This window comes from Pempheris klunzingeri, chromosome 3 (genome assembly GCF_042242105.1).
Source record: "Pempheris klunzingeri isolate RE-2024b chromosome 3, fPemKlu1.hap1, whole genome shotgun sequence".
In the NCBI taxonomy this organism is placed as follows: Eukaryota; Metazoa; Chordata; class Actinopteri; order Acropomatiformes; family Pempheridae; genus Pempheris; species Pempheris klunzingeri.
The window spans coordinates 26,150,934-26,165,362 of record NC_092014.1 but is presented as its reverse complement, the minus strand read 5'-3'; the positions used below and the strand labels follow the sequence as shown (position 1 = coordinate 26,165,362).

Below are 14,429 nucleotides of genomic sequence, written 5' to 3'. Positions count from 1 at the left end.
GGTTTGACTCGAATTACACTCAAATGACAACAAACAGCGCTAGCTAAAAGTTATATCTTGGCTATAGCCTTGGGAGAACCCCTAGTGGCCCATTACTCAGTAACCCTTGTGTGAACGAGCTATGAGCACGTGAAGTTTGTGCTCCTATCACCTCTCCTCTGGCTGCTTAAACTTGGTACTTCCACTCTGTGAAAGTCACCATGCTCTGATTTAACACTTTAACCAAAGTAAAAAGTAAAAGCTCCCAGAAAAGAACTTGCTTACTTTTGTTTCCAAAGAGTGGTGACTTAAGCCCTGATGGTGCAGCCATGTCATGACCTCTTCAAACTTAAAGAAACAAGCAGAAGAGGCTGGGGATGGAGAGACACTTGTTACAAGGTCTGTGGAACACTGCAGCCACTCAGCAGTTTAGCTGCTGCCGCCCTCACCTTTACTTTAACGCTGCATTCACAGCAGCTTTTCCTCACTTTCACTCCACCTCCCCTCTCTCTTCTCTGTACCGTTTGCCTGCCCTCCCCTCTCTCTCTATCTCTCCCTCGTTTTCCAGCTAATCTACAGTCTGGCTGAAGCTTCTCCATGAATAATTGAGATGAATGACAGCGCCATCTCATTAGGGATTCACATAACATGCCGTAGCCTGGAGAGAGAAAACGTAATAAAAAGATGAAGCTGTGACGGGACTGGGGCTGGTAGCGGTGTAGCGGGGGTGTTTGTGGGGCTGTGTTATGTACTCCCAAGACTAAAGCAAAAGTCAATGATTTAGAGCCAGATGCCCATTCGATTGGCTGCTTCACAGCCATGAGGACATCCTAATTTTTTTCCGAGAGAAAATTCAAGCGGAGAATCATGACTCACACATACAGAATATATGAGTGTGTGACTGATTTTCAGGTGTATGTGTATGTGACAAACAACTCATTTCTCACTAATAACTAATAAATAACAGCGGTTTGTTTCACCCTGTTTGCTTACACACCACCTGTGTGTGTTTATGTGACAAACTCTACTACTAACTCATGGCTGCTGTTTTTGTGACATGCCATTAACCACAAGTGTGTTTGTCCGTGCAGCTTCCCACCTCCAGTTCCTGCTCTCTCTGCAGGGCAAACTGTTTAAACGACTTGACAATGATTCCCGCATTGGAGCAGTCGTAGACAAAAATGGACGGGCTCCCCATCCACGTCTGCAGGTCGTAGATGGACAGCGGGATGTACTGAGTGTAGTTCTGAAAGAGAAAAACAGAGAGATGAGAAAGGTGTGAGTGCGAGGAATGAGAGAGACGGTACATCATGTTATTGCTGATAACTCACTCCTACAGAGTTTCATTATTAACTTATCATCTGTTTGATGAAGAGCATGAGCGGATGAGAGGGAAACAGAAAAGAGAAAATTATAATGAGGAACAGTGAGAGTGAAAGAACAATGCGGATGATGGGAACACAGACAAAAAGTAAAAAGCAAGTAAATCTAATAACCATGCTGCAATAAAGATGTTATTCTTAATGGAAAATTTGGTCCTACACCACTTCCCTGACATTGTTTCAACACCAACTCCCTACAGATCTCCTGTTTCAGCAGCTGGTGACACAGTAGCTTCATTTTATAGGGGAAGAGAATAAATGTAAGGAGTAATATGTGGCGGGAAAGGAAGAGGACAAAAGGCCCGAGGGTGTACTGGGGACATGGAGGCACCGGCTAAGCCCAGACAGAAGCGGTGCATCACTGTGAGTGGGTGCTCACTTATATGACAAGGCGCAGAACGACTCAAGCTTTTATGTACGATTTACAAGTCGCTGAGTCTCTACACCACAGCGGAGCTCAACCCTGAGGTCTCAGCCTGCAGGTGAGCTGTGGGCAACACTTTCATGTTTGGTTGTTTAGTCAGTTGGTTCTTTTTGGCCACAGCAACTTTTCAAGAAACCCTTGACCCTTTGGTACATACTTTACCTGCACACCGAGCATTTCACTTGCAAGAACATCAGTCTAGTTGTAGTTTAAGTGGTAAAGTTTCTGAACCAAAAAAGTAGTACACTCATCAAATCATTGCTGTCTTTGGTTACAAAACAATCACCAAATATCCAGAAAACATAAAGACTCTTTTGCACAGCCTGATTTTTTCTTTACATCATTCTTTATATGTTTTGTATGTATGTGTTGACCTGGGTAGTGAGCTGCTGCATATAACCGCCCTTTTAGGAATTAATAGTTTGAAAAAAGATTGAATTGAATGAATCTGTTATTTGCCTAGCTTTGCTTGTTCATGTTTAAGGCTTCTGCAGAGACAACCCTGCTCCTGTTATGTAAACTACATTGCTCACATACTTGCACGTATGTGCATGTACCCGTGAGGCAAATATTCTGTTTAAGAACATCTAATTTTAACATTACTAACATTACTAAAACTGAGCACGCCAGGAAGTTGCTATGTGTTACAACAGGATCATGACAGGAAAAGAACCAGTGCGACCAGACCTATGGGTTCTCATAGGTTTGCAAATTTGGTCCTTTACATGCACTGCTGACCCTACTTCACATTCTGATTTACTGTTCCTGAATGTAGTGTTCACGTTTACAACTTCATCTCACTAACACACTGTGTTCATTTCTGAAGATGCACCAATGATTCTCCAAAGGAATGCAAGAAACACATGGTAGCCATGATGCACATGCCATTGGGCAGCTAAAAGCAAGTGTATCAGCACTCTGTGAGTGACTCTGTGTAAGGTTGTAAAGGATATATAGTAAAAGTCATAACTAGTAGGAATATCTGCATTAAGAAAGCCACATAACTAATCCAAGAGGAAGACTGGTAAAGCCAGTGGACAGCACATAAAAACCTAGCAGGTTTAAGGATGGATTATTTTTAAATCATTTTTTCTCAGTTCACACTGCAGTGCTTTGTGTGGTACTGTTAACCTTTTGGTGACTATGGTAAACTACCATAATCCAACTCATTATATGGCTCCCTAGTTTGACAGCTACTCGTATTAACCTTATTTAAGTGAAGTAATAACACATAACATGAACTCCTTTTCAAATGACTGACACAGCTTCTGTCACTTCATGTATTTGACTTGCCTGCCTTGTACACACTATACCTCCATATGGTTCAATTCAATAAAGGTGACTGGTATGTCGATGAGACTTGGAGCTTTACTTAATTATAGAGTCTTCCTTAGAACCTTGGTGCATTGAGGGTATAGAAGCCCATAGCTACTGTATGTGAGAACATATTGTTTGTATGTGTGGTACCTTATTAAAGACCCAAATCTCTCCGTTGACAGTGGGCCGTGGCACTCCATGGCCGTTGTAGTGGAAGAGGACTCGTTCCTCCTTGGCATTACGTCTTAGTGATGTGCACAGCTTCTTCACCTCGTCCACCGTGGGGTCTAGGCTCTGTTTGTAGCGTGCCTGTAAAATAGGATGCAAGACATAAAGGTGTCAGAATGATTACTTTACACATAAACTTTATGTCATGGGCATTTCTACACCCAGAGAGAAAAGGATACATTATATCTACCAAGCTTGACATTATGTGACACAATTTTTCCATATCATAATAATATATGGCCATTTTACTCAAGTAGCGTAATATCTGCAGATGTGATTACTAAAAATAAACACATTCACATGCCATTCATCATGCCTGGAAGAAGAGGAGTATCCCTATTCATAACGTGGAATGCCACAGTCCTGCGGTTACAGGTGGGGTTTAAATGAATGTATCATACAGGTGCTAATGATCACTAATTTCATATGTAGGTTGAAACACAGTAATTTACTGAAACTGAAACAGCTGTGTAGGAGGGTTAAAACTGGGTGAGGAACAGCGAAGCTCTGCTACCAAGGTGAGGTTGGTAAAGACAGTTTCATGTTACAAGTCATACACCATGGCAAGACTAAGCACAGCAACAAGGCATAAGGAAGTTCTACTGCATCAGGAAGGTCTCTCCCTGTTTCAAGCTCCTTTGAAGAAGTACAAAGAAACAAGCAACGTTGAGGATCACAGACACAGCAGTCAGCCAAGTAAAGGTGAAAGACACCTTGTGCTTACTTCCCTTCGAAATTAGAAGATGCCAGGCAGTGCCATCAGCTCAGATCTAGCAATAACCAGTGACTATCTACTGTCTGGAAAAGTCTGTCCAGAAGTGGTCTTCATGGAAGAATTGCAGCCAAAAACCCAAACCTCTGACATGGAAACATGGCCAAGAGACTCAACTATGCATGAAAACATAAGAACTGGGGTGCAGAGAACTGGCAGCAGGTGATGAGTCAAAATTTCAAGTAGTAGTTTGTTTGCAGAAGGGCTGGAGAGCGGTACGATAATGAGTGTCTCCAGGCAGCAGTGAAGCTGGTGGAAGCTCCTTGATAGTTTGGAGCTGCAGTTCTGCAGATGGAGTTGGGGATTTGGTCAGAGTTAATGGTTTCCTCAGTGCTGAGAAATACAGGCACATACTAATCCATCATGCAGTACCATCAGAAGGGTGTCTGATTGGCAACGACCCCAAACATACAGGAACTATCTTCAGCGTAAAGAAGAACAAGGAGTCCTGGAAGTGATGGTGCCCCCCCCACAGAGCCCTGATCTCAACATCATCCAGTCTGTCTGTGATAACATGAAGAGACAGAAGGATCTGAGGCAGAATACATCCACAGAAGATCAGTGGTTAGTTCTCCAACATGTTTGGAACAACCTTCCTGCTGAGTTCCTTCAAAAACTGTGTACAAGTGTACCGAGAAGAACTGAAGCTGTTCTGAAGGCAAAGGGAGGTCACAGCAAATATTGATCTGATTTAGATTTTTCTTCTGTTCACTCACTTTGCATTTTGTAAACTGATAAAAATAAACAATTAAATGGCCATTAGGGAGACCATCATGCTGATTATACTACATATTCCTGTGTATAGTGTGCATGACAAGGCCTCATAGGAAAGAGGAACTGGGGGCACAGAGTCAGGGTGATCCAGCATGGACTTGATGACAATGACACACATTATGCCTTATGTCAGGGTTTAACTAGGACTCTGCAGTATCAAAAAATAAATTGGATTTGTATGTGTGACGTGTCACACTATTAATATATTTTCAATTATTGGTGAAATGGTGGGTAAAGGCAACAGCTTGACATGTCAAGCTGACCTGGATGTAGCCAAGAGGCATACAAGATCTTCTCTCGTTCAAAACCTGTGAAAATCCAAGCGGACACCAAACAATACAGAAGACAGCGAACTCTGCTTAACAGAGCCTTATACAATGGCATTAATGACATTTCAAACCAAAGAAAATTGCAGAACAGACAGAAGACGAAATGTGAATAACTTTCCTCTTGCAAAAGCTTAATAATTTTAACTTTATATTGATGACAGCCATGTTGGAATGCATATTTGGTGTTCAACACTCACTGTGTACTCAGTCTTTACAGATGGAATCAATCAAGGAAAGCACACTGAATATACCTACAATGCTTCATAAAGACAAAGTGACAGAGCAAAACCCTGATGTGTGGAGAAACATGAGGGATGCAGATGTTTCTACACAAGCAATTAATATCAGGGCTCCAGATGTGACCATTAAGTCACATTTTGCCACCATTTTTGGAGACAGTGCTACTAAATTTTAGACCTAGGAGCATTTGTGATTTGCAAACATGCCCTATTGTTTTTTCGTGGTCATATATCATGTGAAATACCATTAAGGAGTGACAATTGGTGTGTGTGTTTGTGTGCGCGCACATGCGCATGTATAAAGCTGCAAGCACCAATGATCAGGCCCTTGCACCTGCACATAGCTGCAACGTGCCATAGCTGCCATGCAGTTGCCGTGGAGCTACATAATTCCGAAACCGCATGATCTTTGGATTCTGCACCAAGGAGCAGACTGGTGGGTTTCACAACAGGACCATGGACACATCGCTGGTGGACATGGATTCTACTTTCTTAAAAAGTCATGTTGTGTATATGGAGAGCAAAATGCTGTGTAATGATTCAACCAGACTGGCAACTGAAAGGGCAATAAAGGGACAAAGACAATTCTGAGCAACCGTTAAAAGAAGAATAACTATTTCAGAAAAAAAGAAACTGACAGCTTGGCATTAAAGATTTAAATTTAAGAGGAATAGGTTCCCGTTTCAGTGACGAGGGCACAATAATGCCTATAACCAGATGGAATTCACAGGCAGGTTGCTCTTATGCTGCTTTGTGCTTTGCTTTAAGAGGTGGTCCGAAATGTTGTGCTGGTGCTCCTAAAATTTGATTACAGACAAAACATATAAAACACAGATAAAATACAAAAAACACAAAATATCACACTGATGATGTAGAGGTGTATGTATCAAACATGATACACTTGGCGTTAAATATTTTTACTGTGCAGAAAGAGCATGTTTCCAAGAAGATGCCACTCAATTGTATGTATTCATCACTTTGTACCACTGTGAAATTCAAAAGTGATTTCACCAAAAAACTATATTATTACAATAAAATGGTACGCTGCATTTTCTTACTTTTAAAAGAAAATATTTCTCATTTGAAAAAGAACCCTGTCATGTGTGGGGAGATATCTTCTGTGCATTCCGTTTATAGCAGCCCAAAAATAAAGTTATGGGATGACTAAGGAGCTGGCAGACCAGATAGACATTTTGTTTGCAATGATCTAATATTACATTGACACAAACAAAGATGTTGTGCTTTGAAAGATGTCAATTTTTTTTTAATTCTTTTAATGTTTTTCTTGTTTCGCTGAAAAACTCTTAGCATCAAACCGTGGGTCTTCAAAAAACTCAAATGTGTAATTTGTGGGTAAACAAGGAAGCTTATACAAGGTTTAACACTTCAGAGTGAGAACTTAAAGCAAGCTGTTAGTAGGTAGGCTGTAGTAGGAAGGGAATAAAACATGACACAAAATAGTACCAGTTCTGCAAAGCTCTTGTATAATGCTGTTTTACACATCAGGCACAGAGATGCTTTTTGAGTGCAAATTGACATTCAAACACTTGAAGCAGATATTCTAAACATAAACAAACTAAACACAGAACACTGAGTTTGAGGTGTTGCCACTGCTACTTCACTGCTACCAACTAGTTTTCTCTGCCACCCGGTGCTGACTTTAGATCATACTTCACCCGTCTCAGTTATTTTGTAAGAGTGAAGTCAGTCCGTGTGGAAGAGCTGCTCCAGAAACTTTAAATGGTGTACGAGTTGGAGATGGAAGCCATGTGTATTGTTTGTGCTCCTTCAGTTCATTAAATAAGTGTTTGTGTGTGCGTGGATGGAAGGGACACAGAGGTGTCAACTAGTTATGCAACAGAAAGGCACCCGTTTAGACAAGTCTGAATCATTATCACACTCGTCAAGGCCCTTCTGTTACATAACTAACATGTCTTTTTACCAAACAGCCTGCCTCCTGTCAAATGGCTTTGAATCAGAGGAGAAGCCATATTTTAGCCTCAACCTCTCCCACAACTTCCAACTACTCAAACTGTTTATTCCACTTTTTAATTTGCTTTTCATAAGTTCAATACCAATTTCAGCAGGCCATCAGTTAAACATAACACATACCCTTAGAAAATGACCTCAAGTGAAGGAAGAAGCAGGCATTTGTTCAAAACAGGCTCGCTTACAACAGGTTTTCATTTTTGATTCCCGAATTTCATTGTACTGCAATGACAATAAAGGCTATTCTATTCTATTCTATTCTTGATTCCCCTGTTTTCTAACATATGTACATCTTATGATATCTGAGTAAGTATTCTCCCCGTTTTCTGATTGGATTGATAAAGCTGGTCACCCTCTGATACAAAGAAATCTTCCAAAATGTTTACATGGCGCCTTGATAAAGTGAATATAATGTAATAATTTGTACAGCAATAATCTGTATATCAGAGTTGTGTAATATTCACCATTCTGCTTCTCCAGGTTTCTCTTTTCTGTTTTCATTAATTAAGCTTTCAGTTTCTTCATTTCTTTCAATCGCTGTGAAATGACCGTCTATGAAACTCGACACTTCCTGCACTGATGTGTTACATAAAAAGCCTTCCAGTGTCTCTCTCTTTTTTGATGCTTTTATTCCTTAACTTATCTCTTCCTAACAAGGGATAATACAAAAAGTGACCAAATCATTTCCACCAACGGCAGGACAGATATTTCACTTGATGGCCAATTTCCTAAGCCAAATGTCATTTACTAAGTTCAGGGTTAAACGTAACACTAACTTAATACCCTAGAAATTAGAGATGGCAATTTTCTTGATCAATTACAATTTTTTAAAAGTCTGGCCTGCTTCACACTAGTCAGTTCCCATGCACAGGAGATGAACCCTAGGGCATTGCATGAATGGAAATTAGCAAAGACAAAATATGAAAATAAATCCACCACAGAAAAAAGAAGCAATTTCATAACAACCTTACTTTACCTCTTTCTAACTAATAATAAACATGTATATCTTGGGTGACTTAATTAGCCGTTGGCCAGCATATCAAATAAATACATGTGTCCTTGGGCAAGACACTGAATGCCAACTTGCTCCTGAAGCAGCTTCAGTGTGTGAAAGAATATTCTCCTCCAACTTAGATTCCTCCTGAATGAATGATATGTGAATTGGTGAATGAGGAAGCACTTTGAGTAGTCTAAATGACAAAGCCACAAAATGGCCATGATCAGTAAGCAACACTGATGACAAGTTGCCGCTGAATTGTTGCTCAAGCACTACTTGACACGGTTATTGTCACGGGCTTGTGTAACTTAACTTACATTTACCTTTACTAGTTAGTAAGCATGATTTAGTAGCAATACACAGAACCCAACACTAGCTAGCATAGTGTCAACTAGCTGAAAAACACACCACGACAAATTGCCATTGTGATTTAAAAATGTACTTTACGTACATGTACGTCACATGAACACTTCATTGCTCATAGTGAGAACACAGCATGACTGTGTTTGTACAGATTAAATTGGCACCATTTTAGTACAGGTAATTGCACCTCTCTTCAATGTTCTCACCTAGTCTCTATTAGCCACCAGTCTGTATTTGTTCATGTTGGCCACTCCTATTTATTAATGATTAATTGATAATGATATAATCGTGACTTGAGGAATAAAATTATCACTTGCTCACTGTTCATCATATCGCACATCCTACAGAGGCCAAATTGAATAGACCTTGATCAAAGATTCCACATATTAGCTTCCCGTATCTGGATGAGTTTGAATTGCGGTGTAATAGCAGAGCTGGTACGCTGATTCAATTTGGAAATAATCAGATAAAAGCGTCTGAATGCTGAGAGATGCAGCACTCATGCCGATAATATCAAGTGGTATCTGAATGGCATAATGGTGTTAGCAAGAGACCTGCAGTGATGGAGATATAGCATTTGAAATCAGAGCTCTTACAGGGGAGGTGGGGTCTGTGGTGGGGAGGTGTCATTTTGGAAAGAGAGTGCTGAATTAAATGAGGAAAGGGAAAAAAAAGAGGGGAAACGGGTATGTGGCATAAGTGTTACTTACATTGGTTATAGCTGTGATTTGAGATGAATCCCAACTGCATTTAGATGCTTCAGCAAAGCTGTTCATTTACATTCATGACAGTCGACTCACACATATTACATTCAAGAGACATAGAGAGATTAAGATTCATATGCACGAGGAGGACACCTAAGTCCATTTAAATACACCAATCACAGTTTTCTAGGGAGAAAAGGGCATGGCTCTGTGCATATGTGTGTGTCTGCCTTGACCTGAGGGGGGAGCTCCAGCCTCCTGTGGGGACAGACTCTCCAGAGGCCTGCCTGCCTGTTGCTTCAGTACCACCTCTATAAAACACCTCCGTTACATCAAATCAAGGCCACAGGAAACAAACTCTTTTTAAAAGGTGTGTTCTGCGATGGCTCTGTCGCTATTCATCATCATGTCACTTCCTGAAAAGAGGCAACCTTTTCAAAGCACCATGAGCATTCAGGATGCAATTAAAATACTGACTGTTAAAGCTGTGAGGTGCTGTAGAAGGTACTCTGGCTGTCACACATCACACTACATTTCAGACGACTAAAAAGGTTATGTCTGTGGTGTCGGCAAACAACTAAATAAAGTTAGAAAGTCAAGCAAAATTTCACGTTGCCATCATGATAGGGCACTTACTTTTAAAGGCACTACTAAAAGTACTTTATACAAACATACACACAACAAAGTACAAACACTTACATATATTTACACTCCCATGAAAAGGTAATACTCCAACAAAAACATTAACCACAAAATGTCTTAGTCAGCACTATGTAATGTATGACAGTGAATGTTTTAATAACCTTAGTATACAATGTAAGAACAAGGCTTCATTATTGAAGTCTCCGATGGACACTTTACAAACTCGGAGTTGCACAAAGCTTGTTCATTGATCGCAAGAGGAATTACTTTGTTTTCTTTGTATTAAGTCTCAAACTGAGAATCTTTGGTCCACTGCTATTTCTATATTGGTCTTTGAAAATTACCTACTGAAGATGGTGGTCGTCTGCCCCAAGTTTGGAGGAGCAGGCAGGATTACCACCAAGGATGCTAAGGAATGTACTGCTGTGGACGGGGACAGCAGAAAACCACATTTTAGCCACATCAAAAGAGGCCCACTTTTAAAAAGATTAGAAATAAAAAATCAGTGTCAGTTCAAGTGTACGCTATATATTACAATATATAACTGAAGCCATTACTGCAGTCATTTTACCTTGCAGAATTGCCTGTCTAGGTGCTGTGACTTTATCTCCCTTTAATGCAGTGCATGCCTTCCATCACCCCCGTACAAGAGGCAATTTTTTTTTTTTTTTACAGTTGAAGAATAAAAAGAAATCCCTCGAAGGACATGGTAACTTGGGTGGCAGCGACAGCCACTTGTTGTCAGGGAGAGGAAACAAGTAAAGTCAACCTGAGTCCTCTCAAACACCAATCAACGTGTGAGCAGCACTGGGCTTGTTTAGATAGGCATACAAAGAAAGCAGACAAAATTGAGTGTTTCAAAGCCACTTTTACCCGAGTAGATCACTGCTCACTCCCTTTTTTATCTGATCTAACTAAGCTGATATGAAATATTAGGGGTGGCCCCATTTTAGGCTCACATGGTCTTACAAAATGAAGCGAGAGTTGTTTACTCATGACATGGGCTAACAGGCAAAACTAAAATCTGTTTATTCTGGTAGGCAGCAGACAGTAAATCATGCTGAGCTTCGCTGTGTTTGAAGGATCAATTTATCTTCTGTGGTGGTCATGGGGAGCTCAGAGAGAAATGAGCATTATTCAAGTCTGTAACTGGACTTCATCCGTCATAATGATGGTGGTCTTGGAAGCAAAATGAAGGAAGAAATGATTCTTGCGCTGCAGCATGATGGGGGAAATGGTTGCCATGATCAGCAGACAAATGGGATACATTTGTTCAGTTTCATATATGTTACACAATATACCTTTGTCACATAATGCTGTGGTTTGTCTCTTTTGTGGTCTCACCACACAAAAAACACATCACTGGTCCCATGGAAGAGGGCTGAGATCAAGCCTTTGAGGCATACTGGATACTCTCGTTTGGGCCATACCAGACCTTCAGTGACAGAATCTTATTGAGCAGGGTGAAATGGGGTTATTCGAGGTTTCTTCCTGTTAAAGGGGAGTTCTTCCTGCCACTGTTGTTCAATATATTATCTGATGCCGCTCATGTGGGGATACTTGAATCCTTAATTTTGAATTCCTGGGTCTCTCTCTAATTAAAGAGTTTGGTCTGGACCTGCTCTTTATGTAAAGCATCTTGAGATAATGCTGTTGTGAATTGGCGCAATATTCCAATATTCACTGTACTGCTAAATATTTTTCCTTGGTACTTCTCGGCCTCACTTAAGATCACTCGTTGCATGATGCTATGATGTATTATGAGGAGTGTTGTATTGGAATATTGGATGTACCTTGACTTCTCTCTCCATGAATATTGTACAAAAAGCTATAGGATGCCACCATGGACTTTCCAAGGAAAACTTTAACCTGACAAATCCTCCCTTCAGTAATAACGTGATGATTTCATTGGCCAATTTTAACAACATCACTTGCCTACTATACATACTTAATCCTAATTGCTTCATACCAAATGTTAACAGGTACACTGAATCTGCTACGTATGAGCCAAAACCACAGGCTAACAAAGCACTTGAAGCACACACTTGATGATCTTTTCAAAGACTGTAGACTGATTTTGAAAAGGCCGTTACCGTACAGTATCTGTCAGACGAGCATTTTTGCAGGTCCCTCTCTCTCACACGCACAGAGCAAAAGTCAAAAACATGACGTCAATGATGACGTGCAAGTCACAGTCTAGGTCAACAACAGGAAACTGTTGACGATAATGACCACACAGAAAACTTGACGTCCATGACACCTTTGCTGCTCATCATTACTGCACACACTGTGAGAAAGATACCCAAAATAAGGCTGCCAGGCTTTTGCATTTTTAATAAAAATCATATCCTATTTTGATATATGGTGCTATTGTGAAGATTTAACATTGGTATAGCATTTGTTACTTTTAGTTAAATTGTTGAATCCTCAGATTCAGTAAAAGCAACACAGTTTTCATCCTGGTTGCAGAACACTGGACCAGCTGTTCACCCTTGCAAGATTCCAAGAGGGGTAATGGAAGTTTGCCCATCCAAACTACATCTGCTTTGCGCACTAATCTTGTGAGCATTTGCCCAGAATATCTTGTTGGGGGAGTATGGGGTACTGGGGACCAAGAGTCCTTGTAGAACAAGAATATGAGTTGTGTCAGCATCCTCTACAGAAATAGCTCTCTCAAAGGGTGTTGGGCTCCATAGTCAGAAGGATTGTGAGGCCCCGCTTTCACGGTCTGTATTCATACTGAAAATCAACATCAAGCGAGCTTTTGCCCGTCTGCTCTATGGGAGGTTTCTGAGGCCATGATATTCTGCCAGAAAGCAAAGGAAGGACTCATACAGGCAGAGAGTTTGGAGTAGAACTACTATCACACTACTACTATTACTACTACTACTAATACTACATTAAAAGGAGTCAGGACTAGTGGCTTGTGGAGGTGTTCTGGGCATGTCCAACTGGGAGGAGACCACAGGGTCGATGCAGGACACGCTGGAGGATGTAGCTGGGGAAAAGGATGCATTGGTTTTGCCTAAGCTTCCTGCCACAGTGACTCAGAACCCGGATAAGCAGTGGTAAAAAGTTGAATGCATGGAAGAATGGCTATTTTTGTGCTCACTTGTGACTCAGATGATACTGATGATCTCATTTGGGTTTTGGTGGTGGTTGTGGTTCTGAGGCCACATGTTGAAGTGTCCTTCAACATGACACTGAATCCCAAATTGCTACCCAAAGCTGGGCTTCAGTGTGTGAATGTGTGTAAATGCCCTGTTTCCTCCTGTACCAATTGCGGTCCTCCTGTATGAACAGTGTGTGAATGGGTGAAGACAAATGTAGTGTTAAAACGCTTCGAGTAATTGAAGAGACAAGAAAGGCGCTTTACAAATATAGTAAGTCTCCTGATCACTGTAATCAGTGTTTTCATGTTCTTATATCACCTCTACTACAGGTCAATAATACCATTATGAAAATATATCTAAATTAAGAGTTTGATCAACAAGGACTATTGGAGATGGAGTTGCTTTTTCTACATTTGTTCAGTGCCATTTAAAAAAAGTGAATAGGTGGGTGATTTCTGATCGCAATTCTGATCTGCATCCAGCCATGAGAGCAGGCAGGCAAAAAGACAATTTCCCTGAAGGGATCAAAAAACTATACTTATTCAAATTTAGCTGAGAAAGTACAGCCAGTCTAATAAATAACAATAGGCGCTTGAGTGAGCAGGCCTGCGTGGCCGTAGTCATTTCCCCAGTGACAGCAGTCGTGCTGGGGCCAGTGTGTCCGGGCTGAGTCAGTTCACAGCAGGTCAGATGGAGCAGAGGGAGAGATGACACGTCTCCTTCCTTCTGCCAGCACACACCTCCTGTCAAGTTACGTTACCCATGCAGCCATTTCTCAGTCCCAAAACTACAGCTTCAGAAGTGTGGATGATTGTACTTTTGAGGAGTTGTAATGAAAAGCACCATAGACATTTTAAAAAGTGAAATAATCACCCAAAGATTAGCATGTTGTCAAGAAGGGAACAATCTGACCCTCTATTACTTATAACTTCATAAAGGTGTTATGTGTTCCAAATAGCAGATATCTAATGGTAAAGCAACATTTGTGGTTTCAATTCGTCTTCATCTGTTCTTGTGTTTAAGATGAGTCTCATGCTGGAGGAGAGCAGCAGGAGTCAGAACACTGCTGCTGCAGCTGACTAAGTGACATGGGTTATGTAACTGGCAGAAGGTCCAAATGTACTACATGCTTGTGTACTGTACGTTAAACAGGGAGTGATAACACAAAAATGTGTAT

General features: G+C 40.8%; 1 protein-coding gene across 4 annotated transcripts in view; it reads right to left on the bottom strand.

Annotated features, from left to right (window-relative positions):
- Positions 1-14,429, bottom strand: part of rptor (regulatory associated protein of MTOR, complex 1) — a 154,265-nt gene that overhangs the window by 91,983 nt on the left and 47,853 nt on the right. For all 4 annotated transcript variants that reach the window (XM_070856559.1, XM_070856561.1, XM_070856560.1 and 1 more), the window contains exons 5-6: positions 3,253-3,411; positions 1,079-1,225 (exon numbers count right to left, since the gene is read on the bottom strand). In XM_070856559.1, coding sequence (XP_070712660.1) covers positions 1,079-1,225; positions 3,253-3,411 — 306 coding nt within the window. The remainder of the gene's footprint in view (positions 1-1,078; positions 1,226-3,252; positions 3,412-14,429) is intronic.